This window comes from Myotis myotis, unplaced genomic scaffold, assembly GCF_014108235.1.
Source record: "Myotis myotis isolate mMyoMyo1 unplaced genomic scaffold, mMyoMyo1.p scaffold_m19_p_7, whole genome shotgun sequence".
In the NCBI taxonomy this organism is placed as follows: Eukaryota; Metazoa; Chordata; class Mammalia; order Chiroptera; family Vespertilionidae; genus Myotis; species Myotis myotis.
The window spans coordinates 82,994,997-83,015,040 of record NW_023416379.1 but is presented as its reverse complement, the minus strand read 5'-3'; the positions used below and the strand labels follow the sequence as shown (position 1 = coordinate 83,015,040).

Sequence of the window (20,044 nt, the reverse complement as noted above, 5' to 3'; positions counted from 1 at the left end):
AAGGACAAATGGAAATGAAATGAAAAGAAATAGGCTTAGATTGCCTTCAAGAAGAGAAAGCTATGCCAGGGAATACATCCAAAGTACAGCTGTTCCGTGGCACACGGGATCAGTCATCCTTAGAAAGCAGGAGGCCCGCCAGATTTGCTCTTGCACACGTAGTGCACAGGGCTTCATTTGCACACGCACCAGGCCCTGGGTTAGGCTTTCTGGAAGTGGCAGTGGTGTTACCGATGCCTGTCAATGCAGGGTCAGGATAAATGTTTTGCCCGTGTCAGAGCGGAGTAGGCCTCAAGTCCCCCGAGGCAGCCAGTGTCTGTACTAGCCCCTGGGATCTGGCCAAGTGGGGAGTAAGAAGAGCTGAGTTTGACATTAGCCTCTGCCACCACCCAGCTGTGTCACGGCGATGAGTTCGTTCACCTTTCTGCAGCTCAGTGTTCTGATCTATAAGGTGGGAACAGCCATCCTTCCTATCTCTGCTCACAGCTCAGCCGGGCACATCAGAAGGTAGACAGTATGCTCAGCTGGGTAAGGAAAGGCGAGGCTCATCGCTTAGCAGCACAATTAATGCATTTGTAACATTGTTGGTAAGTTATTCACAACTTTAGAGAGAACCTCCTTTTTCCTTCTCCACCTCTTTAAGATCATCTTATTCTTCCTCCTACGTCCTCCATGCCAGGCTCTGGGGGTAGCCCTTCTGAGGTGGAATTCCCTCTGCACCCGTCCGTTCTGCCTCCATCACGCTGGTCCCAGGGAGTGCCCTCCAGACCTGGACTCAGCTCCATTAGCCATGAGGGCGCCTGAGACTCACCCTGATCTTGTCTTTGCCTCAGGCTTCGTGAACATGAACTGCATATGAATTTTCTGTCTTGTGCTGGATGAAAAATGATCTGATTTATTGAAATACCAGCTCCAAGTGAGTGGACAAGATGCCCCTGGGATCTGCTGGTCAGAAAGTGACTTGAGGCCTGGCTGGTGGGGCTCAGTTGGTTGAGTGTCATCCCAGGTACCAACGGTCACCAGTTCGATTCGGTTTGATTCCTGGTCGGGGCACATGCCCGGATTTTAGGCTCCATCCCCAGTAGAGGGTGTGCAGGGGGATGTTTCTCTCTCTTCCTCTCTCTCTAAAAATCAATAAAAATATATATTTTTTAAAAGAAAGTGGGACTTGACCTAAGCTCCTTTGCAAAGAGAGACACAGGAAGAGCCCTGTGGCGGAAGCCGTGTCATTGACAAGTCACTTCTCCCCCTCTCTGGGCCTCTGGGTAAAATGCAAGTTGGCCGGGTGATTCCTACGTCCTCTAGCCAAGACCTCAGTGATTCTATGAAAACTTCCATGTCTGGACATTCAAATCAACTGCATAAAGTGTTCAAATGTGTTCTTGTCTAAATCTATGCATGAGTCACACAGGCAGCTCCAAGGACCTCGGCTCTGATCGGTGCGTTTTGGGGGTGTGCTTGCCTGCCTCTGCAGTGTCCTGAATCGCTGTGAGAAGCGGCTCCATGAGGCTTGACCTGAGCAGACTCAGCGTCTACACTTGATATTACATAGACGATAGGCAGGCCTCTCTTTGGATGGGGCGTGCATGATCTCAGGGTTCTGTATGCGGAAAGTCTGTACGTGAACTAGACTTTCCAGGGAATCCCATTTCACAGACAGATCCCTGATTATTACACCACTTCTTTCATCAGCCCGTCTCAGACACCCACAGCGTCTCACAGCGCCTCTCTGAGGGAAACCGATCCCCATGTTAAAGGCTCCAGAAGCAGAGTGACTTGATGGTGATTTCAAAGAAATCCCTAAGGGGCTTGCTCTGAGAGTCCCATAAATTTCAGGCCACACAGGGGACAGCCAGCAATTCTCTTGCAGGGAGTGCTTATTAATCAAATTAGCCTCATCCTAGCCGAAGGGTCCTGTGGGTGACCTGCGCTTCCTGCTCTGCATGGGAATTTTCTGGTTTCAGCACTGAGAGTTCCCAAGAACCCCTCGGTCCTAGGCACCCCAGGATAGCAGGTCGCTCTAGGACCCAGGTTTCTCAAAACTCAGTGTAAGTGTGATAATTAAACCTGCCGATTTCTGGGGTGAGTGACTCTGGTCCAAATGTTTTCCTGACCACACCAAGGAATGCTGGTAAGAACTTATACATTTACCAGCTCTGACATTTGGCATTTGGCTACCAGTGGTCCTTGAGCTCATCAACACATCAGAATCACCTGGAAACTTTTAAAAAATACTAATACTTGGACTTGATCCAAATCAATGAAAAGAGAATATCGTGGGGTGCAGTCAGGGCTTTGGGGTTATATTGTGAAAGCCCCCTTTCCACTGGGAGAACTATGGTAAATGGAGCAGATGCAATGGCCATTGCCTCCCTTGGGATCCACACTGCCTAAAACCTCAGCTACCACCTGGTGGAAGCCCTTCCACCATGTCCTCTCCTGCTATAATACAGGAAACACACTTTGGAGTGCAAGATGGCAGTATCTGCTGAAATTGAAGACAATATTACTTCTAGGTATAAAACATAAAGAAATTTTCAGAAAAGTGGATAGGAGGTATGTTCAAGAATGTTAATTGTAGATTCAATTGTAATGTCCATCAACCACAGAATGGATGCATGAAGCGCGATGGTCTATTCACCCAACGGGATACTATACTGCAGTGAAAATGAGTGAATCCAAGAAACATATACCAACATTGGAACAAAGTGGCCATAAGATGTTTCTAAAGTTTGAGGCTACTGTCACCAACTTCTTGACTTGGAAGCTTTGCTTCGGCAGGCAGACTGTCTTGTAACTGAGGGTTCCTGGGCACACCTGTGACAGCAATAAAAAGGGCTGCACAGCAGAGAAGCCTCATGCCCGCTGCTAGAGCTCAGGTTGCTTGTTCTGAGGAAATAACTTCATAATCCTGTAAGAATTAAGTAGCCTTTTCCAATCTTAAACTATCTGCATTGCAATCAAGAAGTCACGTAGACATTTTAGAACTGGTTCCTGAGTTGCTCTTAAATAACTACACAGCCTGATGTTTCATCCTCATCCATCATCCATCATCCATCATCCCTCCCCCTGTCCACACAGAGCAGTACTTCCATTAGAAATGCAGATGCGACCATGGGCCCAGGATCTCAAGGTGGTTCATCTCGTTTAGCTTTCCCAGGTTGCTGACACATGTATATTTTTAAAAGGCCCACAGAGCTCACCTGGTCCAAGTTTGGCCACGGCGTAGAGGAGGTCGTAGTTGAGGACTGGTGTGGCATCGCTGATGGGTTGCCAGCCAACGGGAGGAGATGCGGGGGGTGAGATGAGAAACTGTTTGGCAGGCTGTGGTGGAGCCAAATGCAGTTTGTCTCCGTCTGTTTCTGGAGTCTGAACCTTTCAAACAGAGTAGAAATGAAGACACATGGTTCAGTATGGCTCAGAGGTGCCACACTGGTCTCACTTTTAGCTTAATAATTACTCCTTACCACACACCATGTGCTCAATCATCTTATCTCACCCTTAAAACAGCAGATCTCAACCTTTACTGTGCATCAGAATTACCGAATTACCCGGAAAGCTTACTAAAATATGCACTGCGGAGTCCTGGAGTTTCTGACTCAGTAGATCTGGGTGGGGCCCAAGGATTTCATTGCTAACACGTTCCCAGATGATGCTAATGAAAATGGTCCCCACATCCACCCTTCCTTCTCTTGCCTCCTTCCTTCTTCCTTTTAATTGAGGTGAAATTCATAAACAATTCAGTGGCATTCAGTATATTCCCAATGTTTGCAACCACCACTTCTATCTCTCGAAAAAAATCTTCATCACCACAGAGGAAAACCTAAACCTAGACCCAATAAACAGTTGCTGCCATTTCTGTCTCCAGTCAGTGTGGCAAGCACCAATGTGATTTCTACCTCTGTGGCTTTACCTATTCTGACCGTCACGTATAAATGGAATCATAGAACATGTGACCTTTTGTGCCTGGCTTCTTTCATTAAGCATAACGTTTTAAAAGTTCATCCGTGTGTAGCATGTATCACTATCTCATTCATTTTTATGGTTGAATAATATTCCACTGAATGAATAGACCACAATTTGTTTACCTGTTCACTTAATGATGCACATTTGGGTTGTTGCTACTTATTGGCTAATGTTGCTATGAACATATGTGCACATGTATTTGTTGGAGACCAATTTTCAATATTTTTCTATATATACCTAGCAGAGGAATTGCTGGGTCAGATGGTAACTGTATGTTTAACTTTTTGAAGAAACAAGTGGGGTTTTAACAGATGGAGAAACTGAGGTTTCTACAAGTCATACATGTTATTAGCAGTGTGGGATTTGAGCATGGGTCTGAGGTCAACTCTAAGTCCTTTTTTTTTAAAAAAAATATTTTATTGGTATTTTACAGAGAGGAAGGGAGAGGGATAGAAAGTCAGAAACATCGATGAGAGAGAAACATCGATCAGCTGCCTCCTGCATACCCCCTACTGGGCACAACCAAGGTACATACCCTTGACTGGAATCGAACCTGGGACCCTTCAGTCCCCAGGCTGATGCTCTATCCACTGAGCCAAACCAATAAGGGCTCTAAGTCCTTTTTGTTTTTTTTGTTTTTATTTTATTTTATTGTAAGAACACTTAACATGAGATCTAACCTCTTAACGAATTTCTAACTAGCTATTTTCAAAACACAAAAGACAACAAGTATTAGAAAGCAATCTTTATATGCTGTTGGTGGTTCCTCAAAAAATTAAAAATAGAACCACAGTATGATCCAGAAATTCTACTTCTGAGTATTTATCCGAAAGAATTAAAATCAGGCTTTTGAAAAGATATTAGCATTCCCCATGTTGATTGCCACACTATTCACAATAGCCAAGATATGGAAACCACCTAAATGTCCTTTGACAGATGAATGGAGAAAGGAAATGTGGTATATACATAACACGGAATACTCTTGAGCCCTGAAAAAGAAGTGAAGTATGTTCTTTTCACGGTACCATCTTTGTAGAGTCCAATGTTGGAAGCAATGTTTACTGACCAATAAGAGATGGATCAAGATTATCTACTGATAGAACATGATGGACATTGGTTTTGTATTGTAAGGACACTGTGTGCATTGCCAAGAATTACCCATCTATTTTTGGAAGAGTCAGAGTTTACTTTGGGATTAAATAAAACACAAAATTAATTTCCATATGTTTGTAAACTTTTATTATGAATGTGAATCATTGAAAAGGTATGTAGTTCACTAAGACAGTCATATAATTTAAGTTTTAAATATAATCTTGCCAGGAAGGTTAGGAGTAGTTGTGATTAGAACATTCTTTACAACTATTACTTGGTTTATTATGCATTTACCAAATTTTAGGCACTTCTATACCCAATAATTCATTTAATTCTATAACAGCAGTATGAGTATATATCATCACCCCCACTGATAGCTGAGGAAACGGAGACTCAGTCAGGTTATATAACTTATGCAGGTGAAAGCCCAGGCTGTCAGTCCTCAGAGCTCGATTCTGAACCTCTATGCTGCCCTGTGACACAGGTTTAGTTCTCAGTGGACTAAGTGAAAGTAGAAAAGATCTCTATTTACATTTTGAAAAAGGGAGACAATAATGTAAGCCAAAAGGGTTACCTTTGGTAAGAATTACCTGTGCAAAGTAGAGTTTTAATTTTTTCCCTCTGAACTGGGTTTCATGAAGCTCTATCCTGGCTCGGGCTGCAGATTTGGGATTGCTGAAGTTTATTCGGACACGTCGGAAACTCTTAAATAGCTGGAACGTCACGCAGTCATCATAAGTCCGGAATAGACCCTCAAATTTTTCCTGATCGAAACAAACACAGAGGAACATCCATTGGTCATGTATCTTCCATGATGCCTGAGCTGACAAAAACAAATAGCTAAGTAAATGAACAGGCTGTTCCCAACATAAAATTAAAACAGATCACTGGTCATTTTTTTTTTTCATCTGTCAGTCTGTTACCAGGTGCTAAACACACCTGTGGATTCAGTCAAAGGATCCATATCCTGGCTCCAGGGATCCAGAGAATATAAGTGAATGGGGTTTAAAGTGCATGAAAAACCCGAAAATTATGCAAAATATTGAGTAAGTTTCTATGCACTTGTGTTTCTTCCTCGAGCGAGAGATCAGAGCTGCCCCAAGATTCTCAGAGAAGTCCATTATCTCCAAAATATTAGAGCTACTGAGTATGTGGCAGACACTGGTAGTGATTATTGATCGTGGTGGCATTTTTCTTGCCTAAAAATATGGTAGCCCACACTCCCCAAACCTCCTAGTGCCACATGATTAGCCCTGGTCAATGAAATGTGTGCAGAAGGCAGGAAAGAAGCTCTTGAGAACTTTGCCAGTCTCTGTCCTGGAAGAAGGCATGTGCTCAGTAGTCAGAAGCAGACTCGCCTCAGCCTGGGTCCCTGAGTGCCTGTGTGGAGTACAAATATCTTTCTCCCCTCTCTCACCCATCCTGTAGATGACTGCCTTGACAAGGAAAAAAAAGGCCCTCTATTGCACGAGACCACTGAGATTTTGGGATAATTTTATTCCCACAGCATCACCAAGCCTATCATAATATCCAGCAATCATTTAAGTTTTTTGATTCAATGCAATTTTCAATTCAATTGAACAAATCTCTATTAAATGCTCACTTTGTAAAATGCACAGTCTCTAGGAGAATAGAGATGAGTCTCATTTTGTTTCGACTCACAATGATCTAACAATCTAATGTGAAAGGCAGACATAGACACAAATAAGAGAATGCCCAAATGATTAGGAAAAGACTTAGAGAAGTAAAAAATTTACATACTAATGCCATCTGTCTGGCTCCTCTTAGCTTTAAAAATATCCTTATTATAAGTAACAAAAACAGTGCAGGTTAAATTACCATTTTTCCATTAGTGAGTGTTCTTAATGGAGAAATTAAGAACTTAATTTAAGTTTTTTGGAAATAACTAAGGAAATAACTTCTATTAAAAAAAAATCCAGATTCTTGCCCAGCCAGTGTTGCTCAGTGGTTGAGCATCGACCTATGAACCAGGAAGTCATAGTTCGATCCTGGTCAGGGCATATGTCTGGGTTGCAGGCTCTATACCCAATGTGGGGCATGCAGGAGGCAGCTGATCAATGATTTTCTCTCATCATTGATGTTTCTCTCTCTCTCTCTCTCTCTCTCTCTCTCTCTCTCTCTCTCTCTATCTCTCTCTCTCCCCTTCCCTCCCTCTCTCCCTCCCTCCCTTCCTCGCTTCCTGCCTTCCTCCCTCCCTCCCTCTCTCTTCCTCTCTGAAAGCAATAAAAATATATTTTTAAAAATCCTTATTCTTTCATTTCTATAATAAAAGGTGTGTTGTCATAAGAGTGAGTACAAGTGGGAATAGAGATGCACAAAAGATTAATACTGTAAGATTCATTGAATTTTGATTTGAAACAGACCTAAGGGATAATTAACTCAACTTTTCCCTCCCCATCTCTATCAATTTACCAATGAGGACCCTGAGGTCTGAAGAGATCAAGACTTGCCCATGGTCACATGGCCAGTTAGTGGCAGAGCCATGACTGGTCAAAGTCCTTGTGACCCTGAATATAGAGATACTTTCAACTACGGAAAAAATTACACTGCTAGATTGAAAGGAAGAGATAACTGCTTTAATGGGAACAAGAGCTGGACAGCAATACCCTGACCCAAGGCTCATGTGTGACCTTGTCTAAGAGGAGCATCAATGTGGGTTTGTAAAATCACTGACTCAGAGGTTGCCACGTCAGAGAAGAACTTCTTGGGCATCCAAGAACTTGTCTCAGACCCTCAAGTCCCTGGCTTGTGATCCTTTCAAATGCTGTCGCCCATTTCTGAGATTCCCCAGGGCGTGGCAATCTATAATCCCCCCAGTTTTAATTCTTGAACCTGCACATCTCTCTTTATATCATATCTATTCAGTCCAGAACCCCAAAGAATACACTCAAAGCAAGTTTTTTTTTTGTTTGTTTGTCTGTTTCATGACATGCCTGGAATTTGAGGAGTTCTTTCTCCCCTTTGCAGGCTCTGTTCTTATTCCCCTTTTCCTTTCAAGAGCAAAACAACATTCTTTCTCATCTGTTCCTTGGCAGTTGTTTTCCTCATCTCTCAGGCCTTCGGATCAGCCAACTCCCGGGCCTGAGGCCTGAACTACCACCCCAGGGGGGCTCATTAAGGAATCTTTCCCATAATCCTGTGTTTTCCTGAACAGAAATCCTGGGAATGCATTGCTTTCTGGTCCATAATAATGACAGTCTTCTCAACTGGTCAAATCATAGGTGGTGGTTTGATTAATTTGGGGAATTTTTAAAAATGGAGGGAATTAATAGATTAAAATACTTATTGCTATATAGAGAATCATCTTTTCTAGGACAAAACCTGAGGTCATCTCTGTGGCCCTATTTTTCCATTTCCAGTTTGGGAGTTCCCCCTCCCTATCCTGCCCCAAGGTCTCAGCATCAACAGTAAGATTATGATAAGATTGGCGGGGGGCGGGGAGCAGGTGCTCATTTTCTTTGAGTCTAACTCACTGCTTTCCATTCTATATTTCTTCACAATGCCTCACATCTCAGTTGTTGAGCTGTTTGGCCTCAAAGGCCTGGCTGGATTAGGAGAAAGGAACCAAGGAGTCCTGGCCCTGGGCTCAGGGAGGGGTGACAATGGCCGAGGTGCTGCCCCTGTTGGGAGGCCTTGGCAGATGTCAATATGATTGCACTTCCTTCTCCACTGCTCCTCACCAAAGGCCTTCAGGCAGCTACTCCCATCAAGCCGGAGTTGGCAAATGACAGAAACCTCTTTGACATCCCTTGTCTGGAGCTTAGGCCCTTTCACCAACCCTGGTGTGCCACCCAGAGCTCAGCAGCCAGGGTTTTCATTCGACCATCTGGGGCCCACCCTCTACAACGATACAAATAATAAACAAATAGCATTTCCTTGACATGTCCTTTCTGCACAAGTCTTTTGGGAATATGTAGGGACAAACGGCGGAGGGAGGGAGGGAGTGAAACCTGGCCAAGAATTAGGGACTTGCTGGCCATCTCTATTTTTTCCCATTAGTGACATGACAAACATTTCATTTGCTCAGGCAATATGATACCAGACCAAATCGGTTAGAGGCAGATCTAGCACAGTGAACCCGCCAGGCCCTTAGGCAAAACGGACAAGAACAAAGCCAGCCGCAGGGGTCCTCCACCTGCCCTTCTAGCACATCTTCTGTGGTTTTAATTATTCAGGTTCCCACCAGGCACACAGCCATATTTTGGTGTCCACTGGCTGCTAATTTCTTCTAGTCTGGTACCCCACAAACCCAATAAATTCCTCATTTCCTTCTTAGTTTCCTTTGTAGCCACTAGTTAAAATAAAGTTCTACAGCAGCGATCTCAAACTTTGGTCTCAGTACCTTGCTATCCTCTTAAAATTATGGGGTATCCCTAAAGGACTTTTGTGAATGTGGGTTTCATCTATCAATGTTTACTGCACTAGAAATTAAAATGGAGAAATTAAGAAATTTTTATTTATAAATCCATTATATGTTAAAATAATACTTTATAAAAAAAATTACCTTTCCAAAACAAGAAAAAGGCAGTAAGAAGATTGGCATTGTTTTACCTTTTTGCAAATTTCTATAATTTCTAACTTAATAGAAGATACCTGGAATCTCAGGCCTGCTTCTCTGTATTTGATCAGTTAACACTGTGCTGCTTTGTCTCCAGGGTATGAAGAAAAGCTGGCCTTACTCAATTCTGCAGTTGGAAAAGGGAGGAGGATTTTAATAGCCTTTCAATGAATTTTGAATATTCTTCCTTGATACATAATTAATTTAATATATTTTATTGATTCTTTACAGAGAGGAAGGGAGAGGATAGAGAGAAACATCATTAAAACTCAACAAGTGGCAGCTGCTTAATGGGTATTGTTGAATCTGTTTTCTTTGATTATATTAAAATCCATTTATCCATTTTGCATCTTTAATGGATTTTTTTTACCTGCACGTGTTCTGTAAGAGTGTGCATTGGTCATTCAGAAAATATTGGTTCCCGAGTTATGCAGCTTTTCCAAATGTCAACGCCTGTCATTGCACAATATCAAAAATGCCATTCATTAATGTTACCGCCTGTCTTATCAAAGTTGTCAGATTCATGCTGGCAGATACAAATTTTCCAAAATTCTAGCTTTTGCTCGAAAGTTTATTCTTTATCATTGGCAACAACCACTGTTGGTTATTTTTCTTGAAGTAACATGCTCACTCATTCATTTTTGAGAAAATGGCTTCCAAATATCAAGGTCTGCATAACTGTCATTTGCCTGTTGGTTATCTTTTCAAGTCAACAATTTGTTCCATGAGAAAAATACCTGCCCAATTCAGCTTCAGACAGCTTAGCCTGTTGCCTCAAGCCAAGCATTGTGTTTTGGTTGCTATAGAGTGCTTTATGTGTACTCTCCATATTGTTATTCAGATTACTAAAAAGGCTCAAGGGTAGAATTAATAAAATTATTAATTTGTACTGTTTCATCAAGGATGGTTTTATGAAAAACTGGTATTTTGTTTCTTACTTTTCTTTTCCTTTTTCTAAATTTAAACCATGAGTGTGTGGCTGTGAAGAATACAAATACCACCAGTACAGTTTGATGCCACTGCATTGATTCATACCCTAAAGACAGTCACTTTTGCACCAGGGGTGTGAATGTCAACACAGTTGAAAAGGAAAATGTGTTAGTATTATTATGAAGATAATTTTGACCTCAAAGGAAATGGTCTTGGGAATTCCCGGAAGTCGGTAGACCCCCTTCTGAGAATTGCTATGCAATAGATTATCAGAGAAAGTAAGAATTTGGTTGCACCCTGGGGTGAAGACAAGAGGACTAGTGAGAATTTTAAGAAGGAAGAGATGGGTTATTCAGGGAAGTATGATGATAGCAAGTGAAAGCTGTGGGAAGGCTAATAGGATGAGGATGGTTGGTCTTAGCAAATGAGAGGCCACGGGTGATCCCACTGAAAGCTATTTTAACAGATGTGGAGTAAAATAGAGATTGCTATAGATCAGTGGTTCTCAATCTGTGGGTCGCGACCCCTTTGGCGGTCGAAGGACCCTTTCACAGGGGTCGCCTAAGACCAAACTGCATATCAGATATTTACCTTACAATTCATAACAGTAGCAACATTACAGTTAGGAAGTAGCAACGAAAATAATTTTATGGTTGAGTCACAACATGAGGAACTGTATTTAAAGGGCCAGAAGGTTGAGAACCACTGCTATAGACTGAGGAATGAATATGGCAGGGAAAATGGAGAAAGAGAGTTTGGCAATGACAAAGCAGGAACTGAGATGATAACTATGTGGGACATAAGGGTCATGAGAAGATTCTTAGTAATGTGGGGAGACACTTACTGGTTGAAGAAACTGAAGGAAAGAGAAGAGCCAGGAAAGAGGGTAGAATGATGGAAACAAGAGCTGTGGCATTTCCTCCTGTGAGAGAGCTGATGAGGTAAGGGTAGATGAGTTTGGCAATGGAATAAGCAGAACTAAGACTTCTCCAGCAGTCCTCAGCGACAGCACCTTCTCTCAGATGGCCAAGGAACGCTGATGCTCTTGTTTTTCAGACTTCTCATTTGTATGCATACCATCAGTGATATTTATGTAGTATAACCCACTTGAGCTTGCTAATTCTGGTTTTGCTAACTAGTTGTGTGACTTTGTAAAGGCCATTAACCTCTCTGGCTTTCAGTTGCTTCATATGCTATGCAAAGATGATGATAATTCCAACACTCCCTCAAAGGGCCTGTTCAGGAAAGTGATGATTCAGTGAGATAATATATTAGACGGTATTATTTATCTGCGACCTGCCTGGTTTAGAGTTATATTGAAGGTAATATTTTAAAATTCTATTCTATTTTATATTTTAAAATTCAGAACTAAGATGGCTTTTTGTTTTGGTCTCAGGGAAGTGGAAGGTGAGGCCCCCTGTTCAAAACAGAGAAGTTGAAGAGAGACACAGTTTGAAGAGCTTGAAGAAGATGCAGAATAGCCATCATGGTCAGAAGTAAGGAGAGTCTGTGTGGACGAATCTGAAGACTGTGTTGCAGGTTGAATTATTTCCTTCCCAAAAGATATGCTTGAGTCCCCAGGACCTCAGAATATGACCTTATTTGTTAATAGGGTCATTGAACATGTGATTAGTTAAGATGAGGTCATACTGGAGTGTGTGTGCAGGGGGGGGAGGAAATGGGGGGGGGTTAATCCAATATGACTGTTGTCCTTCTAAGAAGACACCTTGTAAGACAGAGACATAAGGAGAAGCTCACACGAAGCGGGGGGTCGGGGGCGGGGGTTGGAGTGATGCATCTACCAGCCCTGGATGCCACAGACTGCAACTGCCCGAAGCTAAGAGGAGACAACAGCATGGCCCTGCTGACACCTTGATTTTGATCTTCCAGCCCCAGAACAGAGAGAGAATATATTCCTGCTACTTTAAGCCACTCAGTTCCAGCAGCCCTAGGGAACTAATATAGGCAGTTATGCAGCAGCAGTGACCAACTAAATCTGGGAATGATACAGTTTCAATAGAGCCAACCAATACAATTAGGCCATTTTTTTTCTAGGAGAGCAGTGAGTAGACAGGTGGGTCATTCTAGGGTTGGGTGTGCAAGACAGGGTTGTGTATACACGTGTGTGGGGGGGGGGGAGGGGAAGGGAGGACCAAGAGGAAACTGTTCGATGTATTCTACTTGATTGATTGATACAAAACCCCAAAGTATTTTATAGAATAGAATTTTAAAATATTACCTTCAATATAACTCTAAACCAGGCAGGCTGGAGATAAACAATACTGTCTAATATATTTTCTCACTGAATCATCACTTTCCTGAACAGGCCCTTTGAGGGAGTGTTGGAATTATCATCATCTTTGCATAGCATATGAAGCAACTGAAAGCCAGAGAGGTTAATGGCCTTTACAAAGTCACACAACTAGTTAGCAAAACCAGAATTAGTAAGCTCAAGTGGGTTATACTACATAAATATCGCTGATGGTATGCAAACAAATGAGAATTCTGAAAAACAAGAGCATCAGCGTTGCTTGGCCATCTGAGAGAAGGTGCTGTTGTGAAGACTGCTGGAGAAGTCTAGCAGTGTCTTTATCTTCATTCCTAGTGGTGCTGCGGGCCTTCATGTACTTTTCAATTTTCTCTCATGACCCCTTTGGGTATAAATTATTTTAACAAGACATTTAGCTTCTCTCAAAATCACAAGGCTCTCATCCATCAGATAACACCTCCCAGAAACTGCCTAAGAATGAAACAATTCATTCAGGTTTATCACCTCTCCATGGATGTCACTGACAGGTCATGAGCAGATCCAAGTTTAAGGATCACCCTGGATTTTACGGGCCGCCCGGGAGGGCCTGCCGTCTAAAGGACTGCTACTGCAAATCTCCCAGATGCAGACTCCTTATGTGAAAGGTGTAACCAGGCCTGCATGTAGGGGTTTACACCTGGATTTTAACCTATGATTTCACAGGCCAGGCAGACTTGTCTTACATTATGTTGTGTTTCATTTGTGGTTTTGATATTTCCTAAATAAAAAAATCAGCAGGAAAAGAGGGCTTCCAACACTTCTTTTTTGTTTTTAATAGAAAGCATTTATATTTTTTTATTATTTATTTATATTTTATTTTTTATATTGTTATAACTTTTTAAAAAAATTCTTTATTGTTAAAAGTTTTACATATGTTTCCTTTCCCCCCCCATTAGCCTCCCCCTCGCCTGCTCCCACCCCCCCACACATGCCCCCAACCCCCTATTGTCTGTGTCCATTAGTCATGCTCATATGCATGGATACAAGTCCTTTGGTTGATCTCTTACTCACCACCCTCCCCTGCCTTCCCTCTGAGGTTTGATGGTCTGTTCAATGCTTCTATGTCTCTGGATCTATTTTTGTTTATCAGTTTGTGTTGTTCATTATATTCCACAAATGAGTGAGATCATGTGATATTTACCTTTCCCCACTGGCTTATTTCTCTTAGCATAATGCTCCCAGGTCCACCCATGCTGTTGCAAATGGTAAGAGTTCTTTCTTTTTTATAGCAGTGGCTCAACCTTTCTTTACTGATAAAAGAAGTGGACAGCCCAGCTGGTGTGGCTCAGTGGTTGAGTGTTGACCTATGAACCAGGAGGTCACTGTTCGGTTCCCAGTCAGGGCACATACCCAGGTTGTGGGCTCAATCTCCAGTAGGAGGTGTGCAGGAGGCAGCCAATTAATGATTCTCTCATCATTGATGTTTCTATCCCTCTAATCCCTCCCCCTTCCTCTATGAAATCAATAAAAATATATTAAAAAATAGAAGTAGACAGACTTCATGCTACATAACTGCTCCAAGAAAAGATACTTCACAGGCAAAGGCATGTAGGTCATTAATCTTTTCTCTGAGTCCTTGTGTGAGACAGATCTCAAACTTGACCCCAGGCTCAGAAAGACCCGCTTTGTCCTAAAACCTTATGGCTTCACCATTCACGCCTCTCACTTTCCATGGTCTGTGTTCGATTCTGTTTTTTCATTCCTAGTGGTGGCCCTCAAGTTCACAGTGGCAGGATAACACTGCTATGCAAGGGCACATTTTAACTTCTTTACTTAAGGAAGTCTCCATTTCTCTGATCCCACTGAGTCATCATCTATACATTTAGAACTGACAAAATAAAACCCCAAAACTCTCTCTAAACTAAGAAAATGTACAAGGTCTGTAAACTGGAAAGATCTTTGAACAGGGGCGCATCTAAGTATTGTGGAGCCTGAAGCTTTGACATCTTGGGACGCCCTCTTTAAGCAAAATCATACAAAATTAGGGACAAGGTTTAAGTTTTGCAAATTTTATAAAAATGGATGAGCACATGCCAGTGCCCTGCCATGTTTTGGTAGAGGTCCATGCAAACGAGGGCCCTGAAACTGACAAGTCCTTTGGTTGATCTCTTACCCCCCACCCTCCCCTGCCTTCCCTCTGAGGTTTCATTCACTTTTTAGGAAATGTGACTAAGAGACTGAGCCTACGATATGATCGCCAAGCAGTCTGGAGCGTAGGTTTTCAGAACAGCTAAAATAAGCCCAGTGCTTACATCACTGTTACTGATGAGAGTCACTTCCTTAAGGGTTTGAATCACCAGAATGAGAGCCAAGAAATTTGCATCTGCGAAGTTTCAGCCCAGGAATCATAGGTGGCTATGTCCCTGGCCCGTGTGAACCCATTTGTAAATACCTAAGGTGGAGAACTGAGGAGGGGAAACAAGTTAGGGGGGTGCTTGAAACCCGTCCTATGGGTGTTCAGTAAGGGGCAGTAGGTGCCAGATGAATGGACCAAGAGAAGCATCTACATGCCCAGGACCCTGTGGGGTCTAACTCTGTGCAGCGTGCCCACCCTTTGGGTGAGTGAGACCCCGCCAGCACCTGAATCCAGGGCTTGTTCTGGTGGGTCACACTAACCCCACCAAGTGTCCAGGGTGTGACAAGCAAAATACCTGCACGCCTACATGCTCCCTGCCTGCCTCCCAGGACACTCGTGCCCTTGTAAGTTTCCCAATGGGTCTTTGAATATCCAGGGACTATGGGGAGGAGAATGCCCATGTCCTGGGGGTGTGAGGGGGTGGACCAGGCACACTGGGAACTCTGAGAGAGCACTGAGGGGCACAGGTCTCTGTCACATGCCACAAATTGGACATATCTGCATAGTGATAAATACAAAGAAAGGACCTGACAGTCCTTTTATAGCTGCCATGTTTACAGTACCGATGGCTGCCTTGCTTCAGGCCATTTCCTGAGGGCTAACGACAGCTTCATCCTTCTCTGGGCCACCACCTTCTCTCCTCTGCTGGTCGGTCTGCAAGAGCTCCTGTGGCTGCCAGCAGCCCTGCCTAGATATTTGCTCTAGCTGTGCATGTGTAATTGGTGAGAGGCACAGCCTCCTTTATGGCTTACCCACTCTCCACACAGGAATTGCATTTCAAATACATTTAAATATTGATTTGCTATTAGACACAGGTAATGAGGGGCAGCGTAACACCATGTTACTAGCACAGACTCTAGGGCCACTCTATCCAGTCCAAATCCTAGATCCGGGATTTGTACAACCTTGAGCCACTTACTTACCTATTTGACACCTCAGTTTCCTTATCTGTAAAATGGGGATTAATAACAGTATCTACCTCATAGCGGTGTCCTGAGCATTAAGTGAATTAGTTATTTAAATAACTTGGAAAGCTGCTGAGCTTAGTCAGAGTGAGTTGTTACTATTATGAATCCAGACTGGAAGATGATGATAATTGGCTTGCTAGCTCTAGCTGTACCACCTCCGTATATCTAGATCCAAGTAAATCATTATTTATGCCTATATCTATCTATATTTGTACCTATGCTTGTGCCTCTATCTAATCCTTAAAGACTGTAAAGAGCAATTATAGGAGTGTCCAGCATAATATCTCATATAAATTAAGGCTAATCACACTAACAGCATTTTATTAATGTTACTATCTACTTAAAATGTAGAGCCCAAATTAACCATCAAGATTTCTTTCTGGGATGCTAAGCTTTAAAAATGTCCTTTGCAAAACCAGCATAGCAAATTAAATAATTCTAAGGTGGAAATCAACTGGGTAATTGCCTTTAGCCCTTTTTTATGGAGATCCTGCACCATGAGCAGGGGCTGGAGCTCAGAGAGGCAGGGAGCAAAGATGCCAGCCACTAGGGGAAATCTCTGACAGTCAGATACCTCAGCTACCTGAGACTTGTTAAGCCCCTCCCACCTGACTACTTCGCCTGTCTCAACACACCTCAACTGCCTTTCAGACAAACCCATCTCCACCAACTCTATTCTCACATTCAACTATTTTCTGATCATTTCCTTTGGGATAGCCGATAGGTGCCTTAAACTTAATGGCTTAAAAAAAGACAAATTCTTTGCTGGGGTCTCTAATCTTCTCTCTCTCTCTCTCTCTCTCTCTCTCTCTCTCTAACAAATGGCCCAAGCTCTCCAGCTGCTCAAGCCAGGAGGCTGAATGTCATCCTGCTCTTTGCCTTCTCCCTCATCCCACATGGGGTACAAGCACTGTTTTCTTTCTGCCCTTCATTATCTGATCATATTCCTCCTCTATAAAATCCTTCAGTTGCTTCACATAACTTTAGAATACAGGTTGGCTTAGCATTAAAGACCCTTTATAAAATGACCATCTCTCTCACCCCCCTAACTTCATATCCAACTTTTGCCATCACCTGTCCCCTGCACTCCAGCCAGACTTCCACTTGCAGGTTCCCAAAGGCAGGCTAGTCTGTATCTCCAAGCCTTCTCGCACTTGCTCTCTCTTTGGCCAGTGACACCCTTTTCCTTCAGATAACTTATTTTTTCTGTATTCTTATTTTTCCAGTTTTATTGAAATATAATTGACATATAAATCAACTCACATAGTTACATATATTTCTCTTCTTGTGATGAGAATTTTAAGATCTATTCTCCTTGCCATGTTCAAATATGTAAGCCAGTATTAACTATAGTCATAAGTGTATTATATCCTTATCAGAAAACTTCTAATTATCTCTCAAGTCCCCACTTAGATCTCCTATCTGTGAAATCCCCCCAAATCCTAATGAGGTTCCAACATCTTCCACTGTGCTCCCTTCACAGACTTATCTAGTCCGTGAGGGTAACTGCTCCCTCATTAACCAGAGTGTAAGAACGTCAAGGGCAAGAATGGTTCATTGTCTTTGTCCACTGCTCTGTATTCAGTATTGGTGCCCATATGGAAAGGGCTCACCTGGTAATGAAACAACAAGCATTGTGGATGGAGCAGTCACAGACACTACCTTTTGATAAATTTTTCTTCTCTTCAAAGCTACTCTTCAAGAAAATCAACAAATATGTACTGAACATATGGACTAAGATTCTGCATACTGCAATAGGAAGCCAACAATCAAATTAAACACATTTCTCCCCAGAAGTCTTTCCTAACCCCTTCCCCCTTCCCCCTCCCCACTTCCTCCATTTAGATTTAATCCGTTACTTCCTTCAACTTTTTTAAAAAAATATATTTTATTGATTTTTTACAGAGAGGAAGGGAGAGAGATAGAGAGTTAGAAACATTGATGAGAGAGAAGCATCGATCAGCTGCCTCCTGCACATCTCCTATTGGGGATGTGCCCGCAACCCAGGTACATGCCCTTGACCGGAATTGAACCTGGGGCCCTTCAGTCTGCAGGCCGACGCTCTATCCACTGAGCCAAACCGGTTTTGGCTCCTTCAACTTTTTAAAAACACTCTACCCCTCTTTTCAAAATAATATGTCACCAATGTGTGTGTGTGTGTGTGTGTGTGTGTGTGTGTGTGTGTGTATACTGGGGTGTCACTATTCAGGGAAGAAACGGTAAGTGAAGATGGATGGAATGTTGACGTGTGGTGGCGGGAGCATTTAGAAGAAGCTTTTTGTTCCAGGCAGGGCAGCAGCATTACCAAAGGATTTATATATTCCTATTCATCTGAGGTCACTTCTAAAAAAAGGTATTTGGGGCCACTTATGAAGAGGACAAAACTAATAGTCAGTCCTAAGCCACATTGCCCTAGGCGTGGACACTCACACTGCTATTAAATACTTAGGGAATTGTAGGAAACCTCCAAAAATGAGAATTAAGGTTTTATGATTTTAAGGGTCTTATGCTTTTCTTATGACATTTCTTTTCCCAGCAATATGCGCTACTGAATACATCTCATTTGAATTCTAAATGACAGGTCATGGCCCTGATGCTGATGCACATGGGACAGACAGCTCACCAGCACCAACACAAACTTAGGAAATCGTTTCTTTCCAGAATGCCACACGGTATGGTAGCTGAATGAGGTAGGAAATGCACTTCTAAAAACAAACATCGTTCTATCTTCCCGAGACTGAAGGGAAGCCTCTGTTTTAATATTGAGCTGTCAATAATTGATGAGGACATTTTTAGTATGTTTAATGTTAAAGGGCTAAATCCTAAACATGTTCCATATCACATCCTTCTGAAAAGAGGCAATTTAAAATTTAATACATTCATTTTGCCATTTGGCATAAGATCAAAGCAAACTTTTCAAAGGCAGCGTGGTGTCCTTAACTTATTTTTCCCATGAAAATGAAATGGCATTTGCATTCTTTTGAGATGCAGATGTGAAGAACTTTTTGCGACTCAATCTTTAAATCTAGATGGAAAGTCCACAGCTTGTTTTGCTCCTAATGGTCTTCCTTACTGTTCCTGTTCCTCCTCTCCATTACACTTTTTAAAAAAATTATTATGTTAGGTTCTGTTCTCTCTGTTCTTTATGTAATGACATCAAAGGAATACATGATCATGCTAAAAACCTGTTATAAAACTAAATCTTTTATGTTCAAATTCTTTAATATTTGAAGGTAAAATGATTGTTTCAACCCATCACAAATTTGGGGTACAAGATACCCAAAAGAAGACTTCATTCCAAACAGTCAACATCGACCCTCTGGACCAACTCCACAGCTGTAGCTAACACTGAGCATGATTTGGGATTGAGATTTTGCTCAGTGGTAAATTTCCTTTGTTCATTTATGAGACAAACGCTAGGTACTACAGGTCTAAGAATGTCTAAGGGTCGAATGCTTTTGATATGCCAAGCCCTCTCTGAGCCCTTCCCATAGAATAGCACATTTCATTCTCATAATAAGTTTATGAGGCAGATAAAGAGATTCAACAATTTGCCTAATAAGGCCTGTCAGTCATGGACAGAATGCAGACTTCATCCCAGAGAGTCTGGTACCTGGAGTTACAGTCTTAATCCCAGAGAGTCTGGTACCTGGAGTTACAGTCTTAACCCCTAGGATCCCCTACGTAAGGCCAGAAGAAGTTGGGTTGGAATGGTGTCACCCTTTTTTTTGGCATCTCACCCAATAAGATGGATACCATCTTTTGTCTTCAGCCAACTTTGCTTATGAATATCTCACAGACCAGCAGCAGTGTGAAGAATTTCTCTACAATCCTAGGAAAGATGG

At 42.4% G+C, this 20,044-nt stretch overlaps 1 protein-coding gene across 4 annotated transcripts in view; it reads right to left on the bottom strand.

Annotated features, from left to right (window-relative positions):
- The window catches only part of RCAN2 (regulator of calcineurin 2), a 246,135-nt gene that overhangs the window by 17,352 nt on the left and 208,739 nt on the right, over positions 1-20,044 (bottom strand). For all 4 annotated transcript variants that reach the window (XM_036317025.1, XM_036317024.1, XM_036317026.1 and 1 more), the window contains 2 exons: positions 5,649-5,822; positions 3,204-3,375 (listed from right to left, as the gene is read on the bottom strand). In XM_036317025.1, coding sequence (XP_036172918.1) covers positions 3,204-3,375; positions 5,649-5,822 — 346 coding nt within the window. The remainder of the gene's footprint in view (positions 1-3,203; positions 3,376-5,648; positions 5,823-20,044) is intronic.